At 52.6% G+C, this 26395-nt stretch overlaps 1 protein-coding gene across 2 annotated transcripts; it reads right to left on the bottom strand.

Moving 5' to 3' along the window:
• Positions 1-3852: 3852 nt before the first annotated feature.
• Positions 3853-21168, bottom strand: MED25 (mediator complex subunit 25). Of its 2 annotated transcripts, none has more exons than XM_028091455.2 (18): positions 20975-21168; positions 20833-20878; positions 19558-19682; positions 12918-13016; positions 12399-12519; positions 11989-12151; positions 11732-11862; positions 11357-11444; positions 11071-11264; positions 10501-10629; positions 10029-10114; positions 9891-9948; positions 9627-9734; positions 9326-9514; positions 8897-8968; positions 8547-8765; positions 8052-8232; positions 3853-5682 (listed from the first exon to the last, which is right to left on the bottom strand). In XM_028091455.2, exons 1-18 carry the CDS (start codon positions 21106-21108, stop codon positions 5438-5440), a joined length of 2388 nt encoding a protein of 795 aa, XP_027947256.1. In that variant the 5' UTR covers positions 21109-21168; the 3' UTR covers positions 3853-5437. The 2 variants fall into 2 exon arrangements, with proteins under 2 accessions (XP_027947256.1, XP_027947257.1); XM_028091456.2 differs by lacking the exon at positions 3853-5682 and adding an exon at positions 7438-7569.
• Positions 21169-26395: the final 5227 nt, after the last annotated feature.

Raw genomic sequence — 26395 nt, 5'->3', positions numbered from 1 at the left:
AAGATGGGACCTTCCCATCCCTGTCACCACAGCTGTCCCTTAGCCACCATCTGTCCCCCAGCACACTGTTCCAGACGCTCCAGAGGTCTTCCTCCTTACATGGAGATGACCATGTCCCGCCTCACCTCTCCTCATGCAGGGAGATCCATACCCACAAATTAGTGATTAACCAGAGTTTTGGAAGGGGCAATTTGGCAGTTCTTTCTCAGTTTAAAACGGGCACCCACCAAGGTCAGAAGCATCCTATATGACCCATAATAGGGGCTTTAAAAAATGGTGGCATTTACCCAGGGAATACTCTGAAGCCATGAAAAAGAACAGAGGGCTTTTCGCCCTGGTATAAACTACAAAATACATTGTCAGATGAAAAAAAGTAATCTACCGAGTAAAGTAGGCTGAATCTAAGTTGTAGAGATCTGCTGTATTAACACGGTGCTGACAGTTAGCAATCCTTTACTGTGAGCTGAAATTTAAGAGGGTAGATCTCATGTTTGTACTCTTACCCCCCGCCCCCACCCCCAGAAACCCAAAGAGACACAAGGAAATTTGTAGGTGACAGATGTCTACCTGGATTGCACGGGTGATTTCACACGTGTATGTAGATATCCAAACTCATCAACATGTGTATATTACATATGTGCAGGGTTGTGTATGTCTATTATACCTTAATAAAGCTGTTTTAAAAATATAAACTAGCCTGCCACTGGATAGCAGAGCCAGAAAATGAATACGTTTCTGTTTGCTTCCACCTGCTTGTACATAGCTCTGAAAGGACACATAAGAAAATTGGTAATTGAGAGGCGCCTGGCTGGCTCAGTTGGTAGAGCACGTGACTCTATCTCAGGGTCATGAGTTCAAGACCCATGTTGGGCATGAAGCCTACTTAAAATTAAAACAAACAAACAAAAAAACCACTAGAAAATTGGCAATTGATCTCCAGAGGTAGCTGGGAGAGACTATGCATCGGGTTGATTTTGGAACCTCTTAAAGTGTAAACCATATGAAGGTTTTATATATACAAAAAATAAATTCAATTTTTAAAGAGTCAAATAAATCAAAAAATCAGCACACTCTGCAATCTTGAAATATTGCTCTTAAGAATGGATCCTGCAGGAATGCCTGCACAAGTGAGCAAAAAATATATATAAAAATACGTATACACTCCTTCTCTGCAGCATTTTTAAGTGAAAATCTGCACAGCTAACCAAGTGCCACGCACAGTGTGGCAAAGAGCTTCAAACCCATGGCCCCCCTGACTCCAACTCCTCCTGGTATTATAATCCCAATATTACTCCTCAGCTTCAGTGTGGGCTGGACCGACTGAGTTGTTGTAACCCACAAAATATGGCCAAAGTGATGGGATATCCCTTCCGTGACTGGGTTACAAAAAGACTCTGGCTTCCATCTTGGCTGCCCTCTCACTTCCAGAGAAGTTGGCAGCCATGTTGTGAGCTGCGCTATGAGGGGGGCTACACGGTCAGAAGTGGAGGGAGATTTCGGGCAAGGAAGCAAGGAACTGAGGCTCTGCGTCCAGTCACCTGTGAGGAACTGAAACCTGGCAGCAAGCCCATGAATGGGCTTGAAAGTGGGTCCTCTGTCAGTTGAGCCTTCAGATGAGACTGCAGCCCCGGCCACAGCTTGACTGCAACATGGACAGACCTTGAGCTGGAGGCATGAGCTATGCTGTGTCTGGACTCCTGACCCAGAGCGATTGTGCGACAAATGCTTGCTGCTTAAGTCACTGACTGATGGGGTCTGTTACACACCAACAACTTCTACAGACTGGATGTTGTGTGGAATTGGAATGGGGCCATTTAATGGGGCCACGTGCAATGAATGATATGGACAGGTGGCCACTACGTAAGTGGAAAACAAAACAAAACAAAAACAAAAACAAGATAAACTGACCCCACTTATATGAAACATTTAAAAGAGACTATAAATGTCTCAACAACCAAATGCATGTAAACCCAAGCACCAAACTGGTACGTCTGCCTCTGGGGAAGAAAGTGGTTTGCTCAGTGTTGTGTTTGGGATGAGAGGAGAAAAGAGGTATGAAAAGGAACTTTTTATTCTATACACTTCGGTGCCTTTTTATCTTTATGAAAGTGTAAACGTGTGTAACTCATTACATGTTTATGGTTAATTTTAAAATAAAAAAGATGGTGGAAAAAATACATGTTTTGTGTACCTTGAGACCAATATACCCCTTCTAGAAGGTCTCATTTTCTGTTTTTCTTCATTATCAGTATCAGGTGGGCATTTTCTCTCACCCAAGAGGTTCACAACAATGAATGTGTTGGTGTTTAAGCACTTTTGCCCTAATCTTTTTTTCCCCCCAGTTATGTTCTGCAACTTTTGCCAGTTGGGAAAATTCTCGCGAACTTCCTAGTCTTGCTTCCAGCTCTAGATACATGGTCCGAAAGCAAATTGATCAAAAATGAAATGTTTCCAACTAGTCGCTCACCCAATTACGACCTTCATGGATGCTCTGGTGATTCTGACAAGTTGGCATGCGCTTTTAGAAACAGGTTTGCTCACTCCGCTTGCCTTCTAAGAGTGCATTTGGACAGTGAGGACAACAGGGGCTAAGAGCAGCTCTCCTGTGGGGAGGCTTGTGCTGGGCCTGCCACATGCTCAATCCTGCAGGGAAAGCTACTACTTGACATAGGTGGAAACTGAGGCTCAGGGAGGCAGAGGGACCTGCCCAAAGCCACAGAGCTAATCAATGCATCAGTCAGAGTTTAACCCCTGCTGTTCTAAGTTTCTCACTATTTCCTTCCCCATTCAAGTAGCTTTAATAGTACCTTGCACTCAGAGAAAACCTTTCCCAAAAGATGTGTTCCTGGTGTTGGCTGGTTCTAAGGGGGCACATCAAGCACGTAGCCGACCGCCCTTACCCATGACTGTGAAATGTGCAGGTGAGTTCTAGGTGTCTAGGCATTTCTTCATTCTCTGGGCATTCTAGTAACCCTGGGTTTTCTTCTGCCTCGCCTCGTGAACACACACCCGTTAATTCATCAGGCTGGTCCCTTCAGTTCATCTACCTGGGTGCTGAGGTCAAGAGGGCCTCACTGGCCAGAGATGGACAAATCAGCAACTGGAAACATTTCTTTTCGATCAGTCTGTCCTGGCTCAAACCTGTGTCTCCTTGCAGGACTATGTCTACCAGGTGGAAACAGCGCTGGCTGCTCTCCCTTTGTCTTCTCCTTGCAGCAGATTTGACGATTGCTCTCTCCTCAAAAACACTCAGCTTCCAGAACACACTTGCCCGGTTCTCCTGCCTTCTGGCTCCCTGCCCAACCCGGACTTGGGGATCTATCTCAGGGCTGTCCTTGTCCCCGGGTCTTCTTCTTCTTCCAGAGGTCGCAAAATGGCAGCCCGATGGCCTCGTCATACCCACAAGCGGATTTTGTTTGGTCCTCACAGTGTTTGTTGTTGTTGTTGTTGTTGTTGCAATTTGAATGCCACTAGGTGGGGCAAGCACTCTGCAAGTTCGCCACAGTCCCCATCACTCCCTACTGTCTTACACCCGTCCGCTTCACGCATTTCCATCACCTGCCTGGTCCCTGGAGCCATCTGAGTTTTCAAAAACCCCCTGCTACATACAGGACGGGAAATGTCACCCACTCTCCCTTCAACCACCACCAGCGTCTCCTGCTCGGTCTTTTGTCCGCGCCAGAGCCACCTAGGGAGCTCGATCAAAATGGTGATTCCCAGCCTCCCTCCCGCCCCCCCGACTCCATTCAGCAGTGCCGCAGCAGGGACGGCAAACTCAAATGCCTACAGGGGCCAGGCGGGCCACATAAATGAGTGAACTAGCCAGGCATGAGAAGAGTCGACGGCCAGAAATCAAATCAAATTGTATCTTTACTGAACGATGGTGAATGCACGGAACAGAATACAAACATGTATGATACTGGAGTTTATATTTCAAATTCAAAATTGAAAAAATACAAATTGAAAAATAGAAATATTTAATTATTAAAATTTTCTCTTTCATAATTCTTTTGCTCCTTTGATTTTGAAGCCAGAAGGCTGAACTCACCCCCCTTCCGCACCGAGAGGTCAGCGTCAGGCTGTGGATGTCACGGTGGGACGGGCAGTTTAGAATTCAACCTTGAATCCTTAACTGGGAACGGTTATTTAATTTGAATCAATTTTGTAACGGAAAACAGCTGTTTACAAGCGTGGGCACCTCCAAACACCGAAATTCAAGACAACTGCTGGAGACTTGTAGGGGTATGATCTTCCAGTGGTGTCACAGTTAGGAATCAGCACCCTACTGCCGTGTAGTTCAGTAACTACAACTTGTGGTCTGCATTCACATCATCGACAGTAACCGACGAAGGCAAGCTGGACAGTGTTAGTTCATTTTCACAGAGTCTAGATGTGGAGAACCTTTGGGGGAATTTGGTCTTGAACCCCACCAGCTGGGTGAATATGGTCCAGGCCATGTCTTTTGTTTCTGGAAACCAACTGCAGCGAAGGAACTATTCCTTGCCAGTGGCTTCCCCGTTTTTGCCAGGACTGGGCAAACACGATCATACATTCAAGTAGCTGTTTGTGAACGTCTTTGCAGAGAACTAGTGTTTGGCGGGGGCGGGGGGGGGGTGTAACTTCGACCAAAAGTCTTTGACCGACCTTCTCAGGGGAACCAAGGTGTGGCCTTCATCTCATTGGAGATGAACCAAGTCGACGTATTTCAACAGTGCAGATCCCTTCCACACCGTTACGTGACTACCAGGTCACAGAGCTTCTGTCAAATACATCGGGTCAAGGTCACTGTCCACCTGCCCGTGGTTAAAGCACAGGGGCGTGTTGAGGATATCTGCTGTGTGTTCCGTGTACCTTCTGAACACAACTCAAGTCCTGGTGATTGAGGCAACGAGCTGACTTGCGTCCTCACCGAGTGTTGCCTCCTGGGATTGAGGTGCCCTAACAAGGCCCGTGACATGGATCATTACATTACCACAACGGTCTGTGACTGTGCTTAGGAGTTCTTGCCAGTCTGTGTATTTCTGTCAATACACACACAAAATAGCTCATCGCCCAGCGTCGGGCATGCCTGGGCACCGTGTCACAGACTTCTTCGGTCGCGTCAAAATTCTCCATACCACAAATAAATAAAGCTAACCGGGTGGTAAGAGTTCATGAGCAATGATAGAAAAGGCCACAGTGGAGTTGACTCTTTCAAGCAACTGGACTTGGAAATCTTCTGGTTTTATCTTCAACTCACGGCACAATGCAAACGCCCGTCAGGCCGAAAGGATAGTCTCAACAGGCGAACGTCTCTGTCCAGGAACCACTGTCCTGCTCCTTTACAAACTCGCCAACAGTGGAAGGCTTTAACGCCCAGGTCGTGCTTTGCTCATTACTCGAACTGCACTTTGCAGCGACGCCGCTTCTCAGACCTGCTTTCTTTCCAAAGCAAACCCTACTGACACTTGAGGCCCTTTTTCAGTTCACTGAGTATGGCGTCTCGCATCTGTTCTGTGTACTGGTCGAAGCTCTTACTGTGCTTTGATTCGTAATGACGTCTCAGGTTGTATTCTTTCAACACAGATACGATTTTTTTGCATATTAAACACATAGGCATGCTCTTCACTTCCACAAAGAAATAGGCTCGCTCCCATTTTTCTCGAAACACGTGGCCCTCTCGGTCTCTCTTTCGTTTTGCCACTTTTGATAGAGACATGGGTACAAGAAAGATTTCACTTGCCTCTGAATGCTACCACAGGAACAACCACAGTGCAAGCCCAAAGGCAATGACCCTCTGCCTCGCGGTGGGGGAGCCAAACGGGAGTGGTGGGGACTGTGGCGAACCAGAGAGCACACGCCCCATCAAAAGGGGCAGCTCCAGCCCATTGTTGCTAGGCAGAAGGGCGGGCCCAGAGGTGCCAGAACTTCTGACTTGTTAAGAGAAGCCAAGGCTGCAGATTGTGTGTGTGTGTGTGTGTGTGTGTGTGTGTGTGTGTGTGTGTGTGTGTGAGAGAGAGAGAGAGAGAGAAAGAGTGTATGTGTGTGTGTGTTTGCGTGCAAATTATCCTGATTTTTACAACTAATTCGTTAGGAAAAAATGCTACGTATGCTAACACAGGGAAGGCCAAACAAAACTCAACTGCAGAGTGGCCCATGGGCCACCAGATTGCAACCTCTCTCCTGAGATGGGGCCCAGGAATCAGATGTTAACCAGTGTCCCAAACAATGCGGATGCTGGTGGTCCAGGCATGGACCACGCGCTGAGCGATGCTAGTCTAGAGTCTGACAACAGACAACGAATCCTCTGCCTCCAGGCTGGACCGCCCTTGCACTCCGAATCGTGTCTGTATTCAGCTGCCCCCTAGACGTCTCCCTGAGGACATTCTTGCCTCGCCATGTCCCAAACCTGTCCCCTGCCATGTTTTCCACCTCAGGGACAGCCCCACTGTCCACCCCATTCAAAGCCCTGGAAGGTCCGTCTCTGGGACCTGGGGCTGGCCTCTCCTCACGTGCGCTCTTGTCCACTCCCGTGGCTTCAATAATCAAACATACGCCATTTCCTAAGAACACATCCTGAACTCCCAACATGTGACCTGTGACATGGACACTCCTTGGGCCATTAGCACTCACTACCGGCTCCTTCCCCCAGTTCCCTCACTCAGGGAGGCTCCATCATCTACCAGCACCCAGGCCAGGAGGCAGGGGCTGACTCTGATGCCACCCTTTCACCCCCAATTCCTTTGCATGGCATGCCAAATCCGTAGACTCACCCCTCTTGCCCCCTGACTCGATCCCAGCCCCTCCACCAGCCTCTCCCCTCCCGGAGCCACCACCCCGGCCTCCTCCCTGCATCCCTGGCCTTGTCTTGCCCCGTTGCACTCGACAACCCAGAGACCCTGACAACCAGCCAATCCAGACCTGCTCCCTGCACATGGGGCCTCCCCTGGCTCTTCTGCGTCCTCAGGACAAACCTCAAGCCACTCAGTTTGGAACCCGAGCCTCCTCCCAACCTGGCACCTGCCCACCTCTCCGGGTCCCTCCTTCCTCATGCCGGACTTGCACCTCTGAATACCCCCAGCTTTCTCCTGCCCTCACACGTTCACTTCTGCTGTCCCCGCACCTAGATCACCACTTGCCTCCTTCCTTCTTGGCCTCGTCGACTCCCACTCCTCCTCCAAGACTGCTGAGCCCAGCTGGCTCAGAGGCCTCTTCCGGGTACCCACCCTATCTCCACGAGGGCACACGGACCTGTGAGCGCTGCCTGCCTGCCTCCACGTCCCACCCCCCCAGCCCAAAGCCAGGCTGCACCAGACTGCCTGACTCACTGTGGAGGCCCTGGTGTCACCAGCCCAGAGCCTCAGGGACATCTGCAGAAGCGAAAACAAGGACAGAGAGGTCTCCCCCAGGTCTCCTCCTGCCCAGTCCTGGGGGACGTCAGTGACGGGAGCCGGGGCGTGTGTTAAAAGGAACTTTATTGGGTGTCGGGGGTTCAGATGAGATCCATGAGGATGTCGTCCTCCATGACGCTGGGCTGCAGGCCCGGCTGGGGAACCGGGCCCCGGGGACCCCCGCTCAGCAGCATCTGACCTGGGGGGCAGTGGGGAAGGGACTGCATCTCCCAGTAGTCCCTGGGGCCCTGGAGGGCCCTGGGCCTGCTTCTTCTCTCTTCCTCTGGGAGCCCAAGGTAATGACTTTTCTAGGAAGCCCCAGGGGGACCCATCAGAGGCACCTTCTGGCCCCGTCTGGTCACAAATGTGCTAATTCCCATGAGCCTTTAGGAGCCCATCCCCCAAACTACATCTCTGGCCCTAAGACTATGTTTCCCATCAACCCCAGGACACACAAGAAAGGAATCACAAAAAGAGATCTTGCCCCACTACATCTTGACCCCCTGGGCTGTATTTTCCAGGAGCCCTCAGAGCCTCCCAAGAACCCTGGTGGGGTGGGGACCAGCTACCATTCTTGAATCCAGGACTTCACTTCCCAGGAGCCCTTGGTCTTGAGGCTCTAGCCCAGGGGCTGCTGGGACACTCAGTCCAGACCCCTGCCCTCCCCGGGGACCTCCTTACCTGGCAGTGGAGCTCTTGGGGGAAGCTGTGTGGACCAGGACTGGGCAGGAGGCGGATGCAGGAGGGGGGGCCCCAGCTGGGGTTGCCCCAGGCCCTGGTGTGGTGGGGGCAACAGTGCAGGAGCCCCTGGTGGCTGGAGGTGGTGGAGGGAGGCTTGGGGTGGGGGCACCCCGCTCTGGGGCTGCAAGAACAAAGAAAGTGGCTCAGAGCCCCCACCCCATCAAGCAGCCTCTAGCACAGAAGCTGCTCAGAGAACATCTCATCCAGTGGTTGCGGGGGCGGGGCGGGGTGTCTTTCTTCAAAGGAATCTTAGCAGAAGCCTACAGAAGACAGACACAGAGGAGCCGGTCTGCCTGGGGCCCTTGGCAGGGCTCTACTCACACGTCTGACCAAAGCCAACCTCCTTCCTCCCAAACAAAAGGACCAGAACCATCAGGGCCCAGGGCCCAGCCACAGGCTCCCATCTGCACCCCCCCCACCCCCGCCAAATCTCACCGGAGGTGGGTTGAGGAGGAGACTCCGCAGTTGGGGGTTGGCCCCAGGGTTCTGAGGCCGAAGGATGGGTCCAGGAGGGGGAGGGCCAGGGGCTGCTCCAGGAGGGCCTTGGGGGGCGCCTGGGGGGGCCTGGGCAGCACCCTGGGGCGGGGGCTGTCCTGAGGCCGCAGAAGCCCCCACAGAGCCCTGAGGCTGGGGCTGTGGTGGGCGGAGCTGGAGCTGGTGGGAGGAGATGGGGGTGAGGGACGAGGCAGATTCCCCAGACTTCTTGGCCTCCGTCAGGTCAAAATGACAGTGTTCTTTGGGGGTCTCCCCCGCCCTGGCCCTGACCCCACCAGCCCTCTCCTCACCAGATTCTGAGAGGGTCTCGCCTGGTCCTCCAGAATGGGGCCCAGCCCAGGGGGTGCCTGCTGTGCCCCCATCTGCGTGGGACAGGGAGCAGATCAGTGACTGGGGGTGGGAGTGGGGGTCCTGTGTTTGGGCAGGGGGAGCCTTCTGAACCCTGAAGGGGAACCTGTCAGGAACTAGGAACGTTCTTTGGGGGTGGGTGGTCTGGGAAGTAAACCTTACTTTCCCAAGTCCCCAAGGGAGGGCTGTGTCTCAGAGATTCGAGGCAGACGCTTGAAAGGGGTACAAAGATCGCAAGAAAATGTGGGGAAGGGCCTGAACACAGGTGGCCACGTCTCAGCCCAGGAGGGATGCTGGGGGTCTGGCCACAAGCTCAGGGGCCCAGGTGGGCAGGGGTGGGTGCCAGGGGGAGGGAGGCCCCGGTCACTCACCCCACGCTGCTGCTCCAGCTTCTGCTGCTGGACTTGCTTGTGGTTGGTGATGACCTGCCGGATGCCGTTGACGAAGCCACTCTGGTCGTAGGGGATGAGGCCCATGAAGATCTTCTTCTTGGACGAGTATAGGAGCATGAGCACCCGCACCTCGCAGGGGGCCGTGTGGGGGAAGTGCACGCAGCCAGCCTGGCAGAGGACACGCACCAGTCACCCCTGAGAAAGAGGAAGAGGGGGCACCCACCCCTCCCAGTTCTAGAAGCTCTGCAGGCACCCGGGGCCCGCCCCGCCCTGGACTCACAAAGCCATTGCCCATGATGCGATAGAGGCCTTTCAGGGACTCCAGGTCCTTGTTGGTGAAATGGAACTGCACCATCCTCGAGTTCCGGAACAAAGGGCCCAGGGTGGTCTGCGGGAGACACACAGGCCGGCATGTGGAGTGGGGAAGTGAGGAGCAGGGAGCCAAGGCAGGTTGGGGGGGGGTCGGGGGGCAGGGAAGGGACGGGGGAAGAGAATAGGACTAGCCGACCGGGAGGGGCGGGCGGTGCTCCCTTGAGCCACTCACGAGCAGCTGCTGTGGGATGAGCTGCATGATCAGCTTCTGGGGCCACTGCTCTGTCTTCCTGGGGGCCAACGGGGAGAGACGTCAGGAGGATGCAAGCCCAGGTCCACCCAGCCGCCAGCCCTACAGTCGGTCACCTACAAGTTCTCGCCGTGATTCACATAGACCTGGCAAGGCAGCGACCGCGTCAGCTTGGTGTTGGCGTCCACGGAGGCAGGTTTGGGCTTCTGAGTGGAAAAGCAGAGCGTGTCACAGCGAAAAGGGCTCCAAAGCCCAGTCCCCTCAACCTCTCCTGCCCTACCCTGGGAGCCCCAGAGCTCAGGACCTCCCCCAGCTCAAGCCCCACAAGCCCTGGGCCCCCCTCCTCCAGACCAGCGGTCCCACAACCTCTGTCCCCTCCCTGCAGGGGATCCCTTGAACCCCCGTCACGCCCCAAAACTGAAACTTTTCAGTGCTTCACGGCAACACAATTTTTACTCCCTCCCTAGTCCTGAACTCAAGGCTTCCTTGAGACTCTCCTCAGGACCAAAAGTGCCACAGCCTCACAGGGACCCTGGCCCAGCCCCATGTCCTAACAGGCCGTGAGATCCACATGGCTCCCCGAGCTACTCACCTCCTGCCACTCGAGGACCCCGCTCCAGGCCAGGAGTTTGTTGGAGACTGACTGCTGCCCCCCGAGGGCTGGGGCCCCTAGCTGGGCTGGAGAAGGGCCGCTCACCCCACCTGGGGCCACCGAGCCCGCCTGCCAGAGGGGAGCAAGGAGGGCAGTGGAGCAGGGTCAGACCATCTCCTAGGAGGGGCATCCCGAGAGAGAGACAGACCAGCAGGAAAAACAGAACGCAGGTTCCTTTCTCAACACCACTCGACAGTCCCTGGGACCATAAATGCTCTGATTCCATAGGATCTGAGAACTCTAAGACCCATGGTGCCCCAACTCCCAGGATCCCTTGGACTCCTCTGAACAGTTCTCACCCGCCAGGAGCCAAAGCCCCACCATTCCGTCCCCAGAGCCTCTAGCCTCTAGTCTCAGTTGTCTGTGGCACCAACCCCGTGAACCCCTGAGGACCTAGGACAATGAGACCCATGTATCCTTACACCCTCCTCAGGAAGGCAAATTGCTTGGCCTCTGCTCTGTCAGCAGCTGGCAGGAGTAGGGCAGCGGGGCAGGTGTGCAAGCACCTACCATGGACGGTGCCCCAGGTTGTGCAGTGGGGGCCAGGCCTGGGCCAGGAGCCACGGTGGAGACCAGGCTGGGCTGGGAAGCAGGGGGTGGCTTGGGGGCGCCAGGGGGCCCCGGGGGTAGTGGTGGGGCCGGTGCCTGGCTGAAGGGGGGACCCACTCCTGAAGCAGCTTGCTGGAGAGGGTTAATGGGTGAGACTGTGGAAGAGACCAAGAGAAGAGGTGGGGACAGATGTGCAGAGAGGCCTGGCTGACCTCAGCCCACCTCATATCCCCGCCTTGGGACTCACAGCGTGGGCCTAGCCCAGCCTTCTGGTTCTTGGCAGCTTCCACTGCATTCTGGGCCGCCACCTGAGCTGCGCTCAGGTTCCCAGGCACCTGGGGGTAGAAGCTGATGAGGACTGCGCACTCCAGTCCGGATGTCCCACAGGGTCACGCCACTGTGCCCACCCAAGGTACAGCTACCCCGGCCATGACATCACAGCAGGATGACTCCCATCATTCCACGGGGATGGGATTCTCTGGCCCCGAGTGTCCCACCCACTTGGGGGTCCCAGTGGAGACTACCCATCACCCCACAAGCCCAGACATCCAGCTAGGTCTCTCCCAAGAGACCAGGGCTCCCACAAGGCCCCAGGAGCACATCCCCCTGGCCACATCCATACCTGATACTGCTGGGGGACAGGGGGCAGAGGCTGCTGGGGGGCTGCTGAGAGTGAGGCACCCGAGGGTGGAGCTGCAGGCAGGGGGACAGGCTGCTTTGGCTGGAGGGGGCCTGGGGCTGAACCACCCCCAACTGAGAGCGAAGGATGGATGACCGAGCCCCGTGCGAAGGAGTTTGAGAGAGGGGAGAGAAATCCAAGTCAGAGGGAGCCGAGGGAGGACACCCCCCATTGCCCCACTGCTGGCACTCAGGCCTCACCCGGCAGCACGAGCCCCCGCACCAGCACCATGTGCCGGGGGTCCTGGCTCACGTCTGTTGGTGGCTGCAGCGGCTCCAGCAAGGCCGGGGGAGCTGCCTTCTCGAACAGAAGTCTTAGGGCAGGCAGCTTCCGGGGAGACACTATTGAGAAGTGGATCCCTTGCTGCAGGAGGAGAGAGGCGTGGTCAGGGCGGGGCCATCGGGGCTGACCCCCAGGCTACCACACCCCCTGGGCCCTAAAAGTAAATTCCCATTAGGCTTTGAGACAAGTGACCCTGGGACCTGTATTAGCTGCCTCAGGGGATTCTGGGTTATAGTTCTTCCAAAAGGAGGTTAGCAGAGCTGGTCACAACTCAGAGGAGTGCAGGCCCCCCTCCCTGAGCTCCTCCCTCAGACTGAAGAGTCCTCACCTCCCCTATCTTCTGCACAAGACTCTCCGTCGTGTACCCAGAGTACGTGGTGCTCTCGACAGCAGGGAGGAGGTACGGGGGCGAGTTACAGATAAGGAGGCAGACGCGGTGTGTCTGGCCGCTGCCAGGGAGAAGGAAAGACGTGGAGCAGGTAACAACAGGGGCCCTGAGAAGGGAAAGACCCAGCCCCAGGAGAGTGCAAGTACTCCACCCCACAGGAAGTCAGGAGTAACGGCCCCATTTTACAACTGAGAACACTGAGGCCCAAAGAGGTTCCTGACTCCCTCTAAGTTGCCGAGCGGGCAGGGAAAGCAGGGGGCAGACCCAGAGCAGGATCCTCTTCCCAGTGAGGACACCCAGACCAGGCACTGGCCAGGGGACACCTCCTGCCTCCTGCCCAGAGCGCTCAGGGCTCAGAGCCCACCCACTTCCCCAGGGTGAGGCAGTGGGTGCAGCCCCACAGCAGACAAAGCCAGGTGCAAAGAGACGTGGGGAGCCACACAGGCTGGGCACACTCACATCTGCTCCCGCATCTTCTTGAAGTCATCGAAGAGCTGCAGGGCCGTGCTGAGGCCTTCCGCGATGAGGCTGCAACTCTCACCACCCCCGCCCATGAACCTGCAGGGGGCGAGGCTGTCAGCCCCAGGGTCCGCGGCTGTCAGCCCCAGGGTCTGCTGTGGCACCCCGGGCTGCCACCTCCCAGCCCCCAGGCCACAGCTGAAGAGCCTGCGCCCATGTCGCCCTCCCCCCCCCATCGTGCACCTGGGCACAGGGACACTGCTGAGTTTCCTGCTCTATCCCCAGTGCTGACACAACGCCAGGCCTAGTGAATGTGGACAAGGGCTGTCTGTCATCTCCCCTGACAGAGTACCTCTGGCTGGAGGCCCTACTAGAGCACGGAACAGGGAAAGGCCCAGGACACCTGGCCCATGATCTGGTCCCATGTCCCCGTCCCTGCACACCTCCCCTCGGGGCTGTCTGTTCCACTTTTAAAGCCAGCCCTGGCCTCTGCCCACCCTCTCAGCCAGATATGGGGGCCTCTCTGTCCTCCCAATGTCAAGGGTTGAATTGTGTCCCCCTTCCCAAGAGATGCTGAAGGTCCTAACCTCCCTGCCCCCATAATCCCAGAATGTGACCTTATTTGGAAACGGGGTATTTATAGAGGTAAGGACACTACACTGAGGTCACAGGGTGGGCCCTAATCCAATGTGACCCATGTCCTTATGGTCAAAACAGGGAAATGTGGATACAGAAACAGACATGCTCAGAAGGAAGACAATGTAGAGACACGGAGAGCGCCATATGGAGATCAGAGTGACACTATCACAAGCCAAGGATTGTCTGGGGACACCAGAAGCTGGAAGAGACAAGGATCTTTCCCTACAGTCTCCAGAGGGAGCATGGCCCTGCCCACACCTTGATCCTGGGCTCCTGGATCTAAACCGTGAGTCACTACCTTCCTGTGGTTCTAAGCCAACTAGTTTTTGTTTTTGTTTTTTTAATTTAAGATTTTATTTATCTATTTAAGAGAAAGAGCAAGCACACCTACGTACGAGCAGAGGGAGGGGCAGAGGGAGAGGGCAAGAAGCAGACTCCCCACTGAGCATGGAGCCCAACATGGGGATCGATCCCAGGACCCTGAGATCGTGACCTGAGCCGAAGTCAGACGCTTAACTGACTGAGCCACCCAGGTGCCCTTAAGCCAACCAGTTCTTACTACTTTGTTTCAGCAGCACCAGGAAACTCATGAGACTCAGGAGACTCGAGTTTCTCTTCCATCTGATGTGCAGACAGGTCACCAGTGACCATCCCACTGGGGCGTGGCCTGGGGACGGCCTCTATGTGAGTGCAGCTGCTGCCACCACAGTTCTCCAGGTCCCGTCGTTGTGAGGCAGACTCTGCCACAGGTACGTGTGTGCAGACTGGGCCCCTCTCTGGGAGCGTTGAGGATCCTATCCCCTTGAATTGTGGCCCCTGCACTGGTCTCTTCTCTTACCCCACAGTCTGGCATTAGGGAAGTCTCGGGAAAATGTGTGTTAAAATCGAATGGCTAGTACTATGGTTAATCTAGGATTTATGATTTTATTTCAGTCCATCAGTTCAATCGCAGTGTGTATACTTGGAATTTAGAACGTACATAAATATGTGTCTTGATTAAAAGTGTATTGTGTCAGAGAAGCACCAACACAACACTAAGAGATGTTCCCCAAGGCTGTAGTAGCAAATTTTTTACTATTGCATGTGCCTTACTGGTAGAGGGCTCTGAAGAGCTAAAACCATATATGCAAAACTTGTAAGATACAAAGGGTTGTAATAATCAAGATTTTCCTGAAGCTTTGTTAGAAATAATGTCTTACTTCTGGTAATCCTTTTCCCCTTTTTGCGTTTATAATTCTACTAATCAAATTAGCTATCCAAAAACTATTGCTACAATATTTTAAAATAACCTATGTTTATAAAGTTTATTCTCTGGATGAGAAAATATACTAAATAAAGAATTTTTAATGAAAAAAAAAATCGAATGGCTAGGACCTTTGGAGACCACTCCCCTCTGAGCCCGCCGGTGTTAAATAAACCTCCTGTCCTCCAAGAGAAAAAAAAAAAAAATCGAAAGGCTAAAGGTGTGGGGCTGGCTCAGTCGGTAGGGTATGCAACTCTTGATCTTGGGGTCGGAGTTTGAGCCCCATGTGTCGCATGGAGTTTACATACATAGATACATACATACATAAATACATAACAAAGGGCTGCCAATCCAACCATGTCCATTAACACCAGAATAAAGCCAAGCTCTCAGGTGGGTATCTGGGGCCCTCCGTGCCCCGGGCTCTGCCCACCTTCCTGCTCCATCCTCCTCTAGGTACAAGTCGTCCAGAATGTCTCACGTGTCCCTGGTCTTCGTGATCTGCCACATAACCAGTCTTCTGCCTGTGCTGTTTGCCATGACCACACACACCCCTCTTCTGGCCTAGGAGGAAAATCCCTGCTTATGACCCCCCCACCCCAAGTCCAGAGTCCCCTCCTCCGGGAAGCCTGCCTCAGCTGCCACCTGATTTTAGGGCCCACCCTCAATCATATCACATGTCACCAGATACTGTGACTTTCAGGCTTCCCTCCACAGCACACCTGGCTCCCAGAGTCAGGGTAGCCTTCAGCGAGGGGGACCAAGTGGTCGGTCTGAGGCATTTCCAGCTTGTGTCCAAGCTGCTCAAGGCCACAGGGCCTCAGAACATGCTTCCTGGATGAGTGAGCCACAGCAGCTTGACCCCTCTGCTCCCTTCCCAAACTTCTCAGACCAACTGTTGTCAGTTGCAGGTTTCGGCCCTCTTCTCCCTCTAGACCTGCGACCCCGAAGCCTGCCTCCCCCCCCCGCCAGGGCACATGGGCCCCACCGATGCTCCTTACCCCCACACCCTGCTTCCAGCCCTCCTCTTCCTTACCAAGACTGTTCCGCACAAGAACTTGAAGGCCAGAGTTGGGGGGGCAGACCCCAATGAATGAACCGACCCTGCATCCACCCTGCTGCGACTTCCTGTTCCCGAATAAATCAAACCACTATTTTCATGAGCCTTTTTGAGCCAAAAGTGTCCTGGTTGGGCCTGGCTGGAAGGCCGGGGGCGGGGTGCGGCAGATACGGAGCAACTGCTTCACGGGTGCAGGTCTCCCTTTAGGGGCATGAAAATGTTTTGGGACTGTGAGATTGCACAGTGTAAACACACTAAACATCACTGAATTGTTCACTTTAAAATAATCACCTCTGTTACGTGAATTTTACCTCAATTGTAAAAAGTAATTTATGAGGAAAGTGTGATTGACCAATCACTTTGAGATTCTAAAACCTGTTTTTTCCTTCCAGGGTGGGTAGGTTGTCTGTTAGGCACTAAGAGAGATAGGGAACACATATTTTGTCCAGGAAATGAGAAACGCTTGAAAAATGGGGAGCAGAAATAAAATCTGGCCAGTGGCAAAATATGTTTTGAATACCACAGAGTTTACGATAAGCCTTAATTCCAAATGAACCCCTCAATGATGCAAATGTGAAGATGAAAATGCCCTGGTGCCACAGGTGGGCTCTGACACTTAACTGCTTCCCAGGCTCCTTGCTGATGCCATACCCACACCCCCCAATCTTCGCTGCCTGCCCTCACGGGGTAATGAGCCCTTGGAGGCCCCCGGAGGTACTGGTCAAAATGAGTGATTGTCAACAGCGACCAGGCTTGACCCGCCCGGCTGGTCGCCCCACTATGGACAGCAGCTCCAAGAGGGCCAAGACCTGGCCTGCCTTATGTCCCCAACTCCTCAGGGCCCAGGACAGTTCGCACCACAAACATTTGTGGAAGGAATGAATGAATGAACGAACAGATGGTCACAGTGCTAGGGAGAAGACACTCAGGGCTCCTTCTTCTACCCTATTCTTTCTGATTTGGGGTCACTTGCTGCAGGGAAGGAGGAAAAAAAAACCCGCCCCTCTTGAAAGAAAGGAAATGGAACATCAGAAATAAATCTTCCCAAAGCAAGGACGTTTCAAAAATCACACTGCATGCTTTGTTCTTTAAGTTACGGACGTTCTGGGAGAAGATAAGATTTCTTCTCTGACTGGGAACAAAACCCACAGACTTCCTTTGTGATCTCTGTGCCAGACCACCCAGCAATGTCACAGAAAGTGAATTTAGATGGTTACAGAGGACTTGGTAAAACAATGACCACTGTCAACGTTTATCAGCTCGTTGGGAGGATTCCGCAGTGAGCACACAGCCTACAAAGCTTTTTCATTTGGCTAAAGGTACAATGTATTCTAAGCTGATTAAAGGAGGAGGTATGGATATGTGCTGAATGTGCTCAGAAAGCATTTCCCTCTTATCTTCCACATGCTTTGGAAAGACTTATTTACTCATCTATTTTTAAGATTTCTTTAAGTTTTCATTTACTTAAGTTATCTCTACACCCATCATGGGGCTCGAACTCACAACCCCAAGATCATGCTCTTCCGATTGAGCCAGCCAGGCACCCCTGGAAAGTTTTAAATAAGGGAGTTTAACTGCTTGTCCTGACATGTCAACACCCACTAGAAGGTTTGCTTTCTTAGTGATTATCTTCTCCATGGCTTTCACTCATTTATTTACTGTCAAGGTCTCCTGAGACCTTCTGGGTGCGCGGGAAACAAAAAAGCAGAACACCAGGGACCTAGACATTCACAGTCCAGAGGCATGGGGCTGCGACCAGGGAACAGCTGGGAGTGGCAGGCGCAGGGCAGGGAGCGACTGGCTGTTTGCCAGCATCAGGGAAGGGATATTGGAGTTGGGCTTTGCAGCTTATAGTTCACCAGGAAGAATCAGAGTATAAAGTGCATTCTGGGCATTCATTCACGTATCCCTGATTCCACACCGTTCTCCTTAGACCTCCTTGGTGCCAGACCCTGTGCTCAGTGCTAGGTACTTGAGGGACAGCACACTTGAACTTGGGCCTCAAAAAGCCCCCACTTACCATTATTCAAGTCTTACAACAATCTATCTCAGTACCTCTCAGCTGGGGTGGATTTTGTCCCCCCAACTCCCCACCCCAGGGTACACTTGACAATGTCTGGAGACATCTCTGTGTGTCACAACTTGGAGATGGCTCCTGGCATCTAGTGGCTAGAGCCAGGGAGGCGATTGAACATTCAGCACTGCACAGGACAGCCCCCCGCAACAGTGAATTATTTGGCCCAAAGCGTCAACAGTACTGAGGTTGGGAAATCCTACTCTGTTCTGACTAGTACCCCGAATGACCATGAGAGGTCAAACTTGGGTGTCAGCTTCCCAGTGAACGTGCAGCACCCAGTCCAGCACAAACAACCTGGAACAAAGCAGGCACTCAGCAAACACTTGCTGCATGAACGTATGAAGAGAACAACAGCCATGACCCGGTGCCGTTTAGTGAACTCTAACCCCAGACCAGACCCTGGGCTAGGCAGGATGAAGGCACCACATGAAGATGAGCTCGTGACTCTCCCAAGAGCACCTGAGATCCGGACTACCATTATCTATTCACAAACCAAGAAACCGAGACCTGAAGCAACAGCGAACACTAACACAGCACTTAATACACGCCAGGTGCTGTTTTAAGTAGTCACCAACTCATTTAATTCCCGAAGAATGCATGAAGTCCTGGTAGCCAGGTCCCCCCAGTGATCCCCACCTCCTGGTATTCACACCCTTGGCATTCATCTCCCCTCATGCTCCTCGCACCGAACAGGACTGCCTTCTATACCAAACAGAACGTGGCAGAGGTAATGCTGTGTGACTTCCAAAACTTGGATCATAAAAACCCTCGTAGCCTCCTCCTCTTTGCTCTTTCTGTCGTGTTGCTTCCTCTGAGATAAGCCAGCTGCCAGGTTAGGAGGGCACGCTGCAGCCACAGAGTGAGCCACCTTGAAAACGGACCGGCCAGTCCCTTGGATGACTGCAACCTCACGAGACCCTGAGCCAGAACTATCCAGCTAAGCCAGTCCTGAATTCCTTACTTACAGAAATGGCATGAAATAATCAACGTTTATTGCTCTGAGCCACAAAGCTTTGGGATAATCTGTTATGCAACCGAGAATAAATAATACAATTAATAAGTAAGTACTATAACATCCCCCCTTTAAAGAGATAGGAAGTAAGCTACATTAGGCACAAAGGGAGCAGGGACTCCTGAGTCCGGGACTTCTGTTGTGGTTTAGCTGTGATTTGATTGCAGGCTGTCTGCACCTGCACTGAGCGGGCAAAGTGAACATTCCAAATCCCATCCAAAGCACAGAGGGATCTATCCTGGCCTAGGCCCCACCCCCCCTTGCACTCAGGCTTCGAGGGGCCCATCTGAGAAAGGAAGACTAATGAGAAACAGCCTAAGAATGTGGAGAATCACGCAGAATGTGGAGAACCTCACAATACGAGATGGGCGCTGGAGCTCAACAGGCCTCCCAAACTGGGAAGATTTTTCTACTTCCACACCGGATGGCAAAACCGCTGAGCACACAGAACGCACCACAGAAGTTGATTTGTGGACAAAAACTTATCCCTCTCAGCCCTTTCAGCCACCCAGTGGGAGGGATGGTTTCTGAAGCTCAAACCAAGCCGCCATCCATTCATGGCCCCCCACAGGGTCCCCCAACGCACCCCAAGCACAAGAAAAAGCTCACTTAATGCCATCGAGCCAGGTGACAAACTCATAGGCGCTGCTGGTGGGAGCGTGACACTGTACGTAGGACTCGGGAGCGCAGTCCACCGTGTTGAACACCACGAGGCTGTACTGGGTTCCCCCATACTGGGAGGAGAGGGCAGAGGAACTTTTCATCTGGGACCCCCGTCCAGCTGCTCCTCCCTCAGACCCAGCAGGCCGGTTACCGGCTCCCTCCTCCCTCAGACCCGGGAGTCCAGACCCCCGGCCCCTCCTCCCTCAGACCCGGGAGTCCCGTCCCCAGCTGCTCCTCCCTCAGACCCGGGAGTCCCGTCCCCGGCTCCTCCTCCCTCAGACCCGGGAGTCCAGACCCCCAGCCCCCTCCTCCCTCAGACCCGGGAGTCCCGTCCCCGGCCCCTCCTCCCTCAGACCCGGGAGTCCCGTCCCCGGCCCCTCCTCCCTCAGACCCGGGAGTCCCGTCCCCAGCCCCTCCTCCCTCAGACCCGGGAGTCCAGACCCCCAGCCCCCTCCTCCCTCAGACCCGGGAGTCCCGTCCCCAGCCCCTCCTCCCTCAGACCCGGGAGTCCAGACCCCCAGCCCCCTCCTCCCTCAGACCCGGGAGTCCCGTCCCCGGCCCCTCCTCCCTCAGACCCGGGAGTCCCGTCCCCGGCCCCTCCTCCCTCAGACCCGGGAGTCCAGACCCCCAGCCCCCTCCTCCCTCAGACCCGGGAGTCCCGTCCCCGGCTCCTCCTCCCTCAGACCCGGGAGTCCCGTCCCCAGCCCCTCCTCCCTCAGACCCGGGAGTCCAGACCCCCAGCCCCCTCCTCCCTCAGACCCGGGAGTCCCGTCCCCCGGCTCCTCCTCCCTCAGACCCGGGAGTCCAGACCCCCAGCCCCCTCCTCCCTCAGACCCGGGAGTCCCGTCCCCGGCTCCTCCTCCCTCAGACCCGGGAGTCCCGTCCCCGGCTCCTCCTCCCTCAGACCCGGGAGTCCAGACCCCCAGCCCCCTCCTCCCTCAGACCCGGGAGTCCCGTCCCCCGGCTCCTCCTCCCTCAGACCCGGGAGTCCAGACCCCCAGCCCCCTCCTCCCTCAGACCCGGGAGTCCCGTCCCCGGCTGCTCCTCCCTCAGACCCGGGAGTCCCGTCCCCGGCTCCTCCTCCCTCAGACCCGGGAGTCCCGTCCCCGGCTCCTCCTCCCTCAGACCCGGGAGTCCAGACCCCCGGCCCCCTCCTCCCTCAGACCCGGGAGTCCCGTCCTCGGCTCCTCCTCCCTCAGACCCAGGAGTCCCAAGACTCACGTCTCCCCCGAAGTCCGTCTCGGCAGGAGGACCACCATTAAAATACCTGGGAGGGTCGGAGGCAAAAAGTCGGGGTCAGGCAAGAAACTGTGGAAAACTAAAGTCGGAGGGCCGGACTGGAAGTCGCGGAAACGGCACTCACTCGATGGCCGGAAGCAGGTAGTGCTTGCGCAGCCCTTCGAAGTAAGGCCCCAGGTTGGCTGTGCCCTCAATCACAAACACCACATCAGCCACGAGGCCCCCGGCTCGGGCCGGGCCCTCCGACCCGGGGACCATGCCCCGCGCAGCAGCCGCCACCGCCGCCACCGCCGCCGCCGCCACCGCAGCCGCTGCGGGATGAGCGGAAGTGCGCCTGCGCTGCGCGTGCCCCGGCGTCGGACGTCTTAGCGCCGCTGCTTGACGCGCCTTCGGCCATGTTTGTGCGGGGCGAGGAGGAAGCGTTGGTTCTGTGTCCATCCTCGTTCGTACCCACCGCGTGCAAGACTAAGAGCATAGCGAACCCCTTCGGGGGCCCGACGGGGAAGACTGAATTACTGTCAGGACTGTGGAGTGACATATATTGAGAGAGGAGCAGTCGGCCGCCATCTTTGAGCGAGGCGCCTGTTCCGACTCTCGTCTCAATGGGAGGGTCAGGAGACCTGGTTGCTATGCAACGCATACGCAGCCCTAGTTTTCTCTGGAGAGATTAGATTTCTAGTTAAATTTTTTTCTGGCGCGGGGGATGGGGGGAGGGTCGTGTGAAGGATCCAATCACATCCTCTGAAGTGGGTTACTAGGCAACGCTCGAGGTTGCCGTCCCCTCTGAGGGGAGTGCAGCTGTTCTTCCCCCTCAAGCCGAATTCCACCCCAAGTGACGGTTGCTAGGCAACACCTGATTGTTGTTTTCTGGGAGGGCGGCCAGAAACTGGCCTAGAACATAAATACATTCCAGGTGGATTAAAAATGTAAATGCAACAGATGAAACCTTAAAAATAGCTGAAGGACTAAAGAAACACGCTGTAGAATCCTGAAGCCTGGAAAAAGAGTTTATCATCACAGCAAAGCCAGAAAACGTAAAATATTGATCAGTTTGTCCAAAAGACTCCGTTAACCGAGTTGGAAAACAAAATACGATAAACTGGGAAAGTCGTTTGTAACATATATGTTGACTGAAATTTACGACACAAATACATCTTACTCATCAATAAAGTTTTAGGAAAATAGAAATATATATTTTTTAAGGGTAGGGAGGCTCTTCCCCCACACAAGACAATTTAAAATGGCAAGTAAACATCTGAAAACTGCTTATCTTCAATTAAAAAGCATTTTACCTTTGTCACGTTAATTAATATTGGAAAGAATAATGTCCATGAGGGCGGGAGAGTTTGGTCTCAGACACAGTCTAGAGCCGGTGGGAATAAGCACAACTTGTCCCAGTGCATTTTTGGCAACGTACCTCAAGGTAAAAGGGTGCCTTCCTCTCACACACAGTTGTATCACCATTTTGTCACATTTACCTTATCCATCCCTTTTTTCTTTTATTTTCTTTGCTGAAGTCTTTTATTTTTAAAGATTTTATTTATTTATTTGACAGACAGAGACGCAACGAGAGAGGGAACACAAGCAGGGGGAGTGGGAGAGGGAGAAGCAGGCTTCCTGCGGAGCAGGGAGCCCGATGTGGGGCTCGATCCCAGGACCCTGGGATCCTGACCCGAGCCGAAGGCAGACGCTTAACGACTGAGCCATCCAGGGGCCCCAACAAAATTATTTCTTGGTGTCATCTAACACTAAATCCACAATCAAATTTCCTCAATTCCCTCAAAATGGCTTTTTTCAATTGTTTTATTTGCATCAGAATCCAAAGACCAAACATATTTAGACATTATATCTCTTAAGTTTCTTTTGATCTAAAGCAGCTCCCATTTTTTTTATGCCAGTGTAATTCAACTTTAATAAAATTATAAGGAAGGGGCGCTTGGGTGGCTCAGTTGGTTAGGTGTCTGCCTTCAGCTCAGGTCATGATCCCAGGGCCCTGGGATCAGTGCATCAAAGTTCCGGCTCAGCGGGGAGCCTGCTTCTCCCTCTGCTGCTCCCCCTGCTTGTGCTCTCTTGCTCTCTCTGTCAAATAAATAAATAAAACCTTTAAAAAAATAATAAAATTATAAGGAAAATTAGGGGCGCCTGGGTGGCTTAGTCGTTAAGCGTCTGCCTTCGGCTAAGGTCATGATCCCAGGGTCCTGGAATCGAGCCCCGCATCGGGCTCCCTGCTCGGCGGGAAGCCTGCTTCCCCCTCTCCCACTCCCCCTGCTTGTGTTCCCTCTCTGGCTGTGTCTCTCTCTGTCAAGTAAATAAAATCTTTAAAAAAAATTATAAGGAAGATTAAATTGGAGAAAGGAAAAATGATCAACAGGTAAGAAGATTAAAATGCTTCCTAAAATTAAAAATCTGCCCTGTTAACTAAAGGAAACCTTTCTTTAGATAAGCTGAATGTATGATTGGTTGTATTAACTGATTTTTTTTTAAAGATTTTGTTTATTTGTTTGAGAGAGAGAGAGGGCACAAGTCGGGGGAGAGGGACAAACGGAGAGGGGGAAGCAGATTTCCCGCTGAGCAGGGAGCCCTTCCAGGGCTGGATCCCAGGCTCCCAGGATCATGACTTGAGCTAAAGACAGATATTTACCTGACTCAGCCACCCAGGCGCCCCTAACTGATTTTTAATACATTTCCGTTAATGTATTACAAATGGTAAAAATGAATAATTGGATATTTTAGCCTGGACTTCAGCTTCTGGCATTATGATGGATTAGGTGTTATAATACTGTTTTTGCAACACTGATGGTTTCTTAAAAAATAGACCTCATGGGGTGCCTGGGTTGGCTCAATTGGTTGGGCGTCTGCCTTTGGCTCAGGTCATGGTCCCAGGGTCCTGAGATTGGGGGTCCTGCTCAGCTGGGAGCCTGCTTCTCCCTCTGCCTGCTCCTTCCCGCTTGTGCTCTCTCTCGCTCTCTCTGACAAATAAATAAAATCTTTAAAAAAAAAAGGTAGATCTCATAAAAGTTCTTCAAGAATCCCTCGCTACTCCCCCCCCCCCAAAAAACGAAACAAAACAGAGAGCCAAAAATTCACAAAAAAGAGGACTTTGGAGTAGAACTGCCTGCACAGGGAAGGGGCTGCATTGACAGCACCAAGACCCTGAATGTAGCTGTGAATTGGAAAACGGAGCCTTTTTTTCCAGGTAAGCCAGGGCCTCCCAGGGCAGCTCCAGATTGGTAACACTCCTGAAAATCTGCAAAAGTAGAAGTAAATGCTCCTCACAGGACTCAGGTTAATACCAAGTAATGAGTTCAGAGTCAAAGACCACCAGCACAGAAGCAAGGACTGTAAGTTAGAGTCCACAGAAAGAACAATTAACAGATGTGAGATCCCCACTGCCGGGACTCCAAGTCCTGGAATGGTTGAGTTCGTAATGTCCCATAATGTGCAACATGGTGAAAGAAACAAAGGACATTATCTAAGTTATCTCATGCTGTGTAACAAATTCCATTGTCAAGAGTAAGTCACAGGTCTTGTGCACACACCATGAAAGAGAAAAGATACTGAGTAGCAGGAGGTAGAGATCACTGGGAATCATTTTAGAAGCAGCCTGCCACTAACACAATCACAAAGATCAGCCCATCAGCAAGAAAATATGGAGAAAGAATAAGTGGATTTGAGGAGAAATTTTATGTAATTGTTGAAAAAAAAAAAAACACAACTCAATGGGTAATTTAAACAGCCAGCTAAAGAGAGAATTAGTGAACTGAAAGATCAATAAGAAATTACCCAGAGGGCACCTGGGTGGCTCAGTTGGTTAAGCGACTGCCTTCAGCTCAGGTCATGATCCTGGAGTCCCGGGATCGAGTCCCACATCGGGCTCCCTGCTCTGCGGGGAGTCTGCTTCTCCCTCTGACCCTCCCCCCTCTCATGTACTCTCTCTCTCTCTCTCATTCTCACTCTCTCAAAATAAATAATAAATAAATCTTTAAAAAAAAAAGAAATTACCCAGAATATAATATTAGGAAATGAAAAATATTTTTAAAATTTGAAAACGGTTATGGGGGCTAGCAAGAGAAGATCTAACAATTTTCTAATCTGAGTCAAAAATGGGGGAAAAAGAGAATACAGGAAAACTTTTTTTTTAAGATTTTATTTACTTATTTGAGAGAGAGAACACAAGTAGGGAGAGGAGCAGAGGGAGAAGGAGACTCCCCACTGAGCTTGGAGTCCAACATGGGCTCGATCCCATGACCCTGAGATCATGACCTGAGTTGGACACTTAACAGATTGAGCCACCCAGGCGCCCCAAGAAGCAACATTTTAAGAGTCTATTGCTATATATTTTCTAGAATTGATTAGAAGTTAAAAAAAAAATGAAACAACTGGGGCTCCTGGCTGGCTTAGTCCCTAGAACATGCAACTCTTGATCTCAGGGTTCTGAGTTCAAGCCCCACGTTGCGCAGAGAGATTACTCAAAAAACAAAACAAAACAAAACAAAACAAAAAAACAGTGCAAACAAAGCAAAGCACGAATCCTTGGATCCCAGAAGCACAGAATATAAAATTACATTTAAAAAAAACTGCTCACGGGGCGCCCAGGTGGCTCAGTCGTTAGGCGTCTGCCTTCGGCTCAGGTCATGATCCCAGGGTCCTGGGATCGAGCCCCGCATCAGGCTCCCCGCTCGGCGGGAAACCTGCTTCTCCCTCCCCCACTCCCCCTGCTTGTGTTCCCTCTCTTGCTGTGTTTCTCTCTGTCAAATAAATAAATAAAATCTTAAAAAAAAAAAAAGAAATATATATTTGCTCCTTGTCCCACTTCTTGGCCCAGAGTTCCTAAAACCCTTGTAATTTCCTGAGCATTAAGGGTGGTAGGAGCATTTTTTATTTTAATATATGGTCTCAGTATCCTATTGGTTCCTCACACAAGAGCTTCTAAGACCCTTGGGATCTCTGCAGTGAAGAGTGTCTTTTGGTAGGCTGATGAAATGACTAGTGGCTGGGGTCCCCTAGATAGCTTCAGAATGGCACTGGTCACCAGAAGGACCAAGGCCTGATTCAAGGGTTGGAACTTTCAGCCCCACCCTCTGACCTCTGGGGAGGGGAGAAGCCCTGGGGATTGAGTTAATCAACAATGGCCAATGATTTAATCAACTATGCCTACCTAATGAAATCTGCATTAAAAAAACCTAAAAGACATGGGTTCAGAGGACTTCTGGGTTGGTGAATGCATCCACGTGCTGGGGGAATAGTGCACCCCAATCTCCATAGAGACACAGGCTCTTGTACTCAGGACCCTTCTAGACCTCCCTCTAGGTATCTCTTCATCTGGCTGTTCATTTTTATTCTTTATAATAGATTTTACAAGAAACCAGTAATACTGGGGTACCTGGGTGGCTCAGTCGGTTAAGCGTCCGATTCTTGATCTCAGCTCAAGTCTTCATTTCCAGGGTTGTTAAGTCAAGCGCCATGTTGAGCTCCAAGCCCAGCATGGAACCTACTTAAAAGAAAAGAAAAGAAAAGAAAAGAAACCAGTAATACTAAGTGCTGC

This window comes from Eumetopias jubatus, unplaced genomic scaffold, assembly GCF_037043125.1.
Source record: "Eumetopias jubatus isolate StellerSeaLion01/CBP00866 unplaced genomic scaffold, mEumJub1_p1.0 scaffold_10, whole genome shotgun sequence".
Lineage (NCBI taxonomy): Eukaryota > Metazoa > Chordata > Mammalia > Carnivora > Otariidae > Eumetopias > Eumetopias jubatus.
This window is presented reverse-complemented; position numbering and strand designations above follow the sequence as displayed.

What these genes read in the sequence shown, in the direction of transcription:
- MED25 (XM_028091455.2), bottom strand. Translation starts at nt 21,108, where the DNA reads ATGGTCCCCGGGTCGGAGGGCCCGGCCCGAGCCGGGGGCCTCGTGGCT. An exon ending in TCATCCCACAGCAGCTGCTC is followed by an intron (nt 9,735 to 9,890) that starts GTGAGTGGCTCA and finishes TGTCTCCCGCAG; the next exon opens with ACCACCCTGGGCCCTTTGTT. An exon ending in AGCTGGAGCAGCAGCGTGGG is followed by an intron (nt 8,969 to 9,325) that starts GTGAGTGACCGG and finishes TGTCCCACGCAG; the next exon opens with ATGGGGGCACAGCAGGCACC.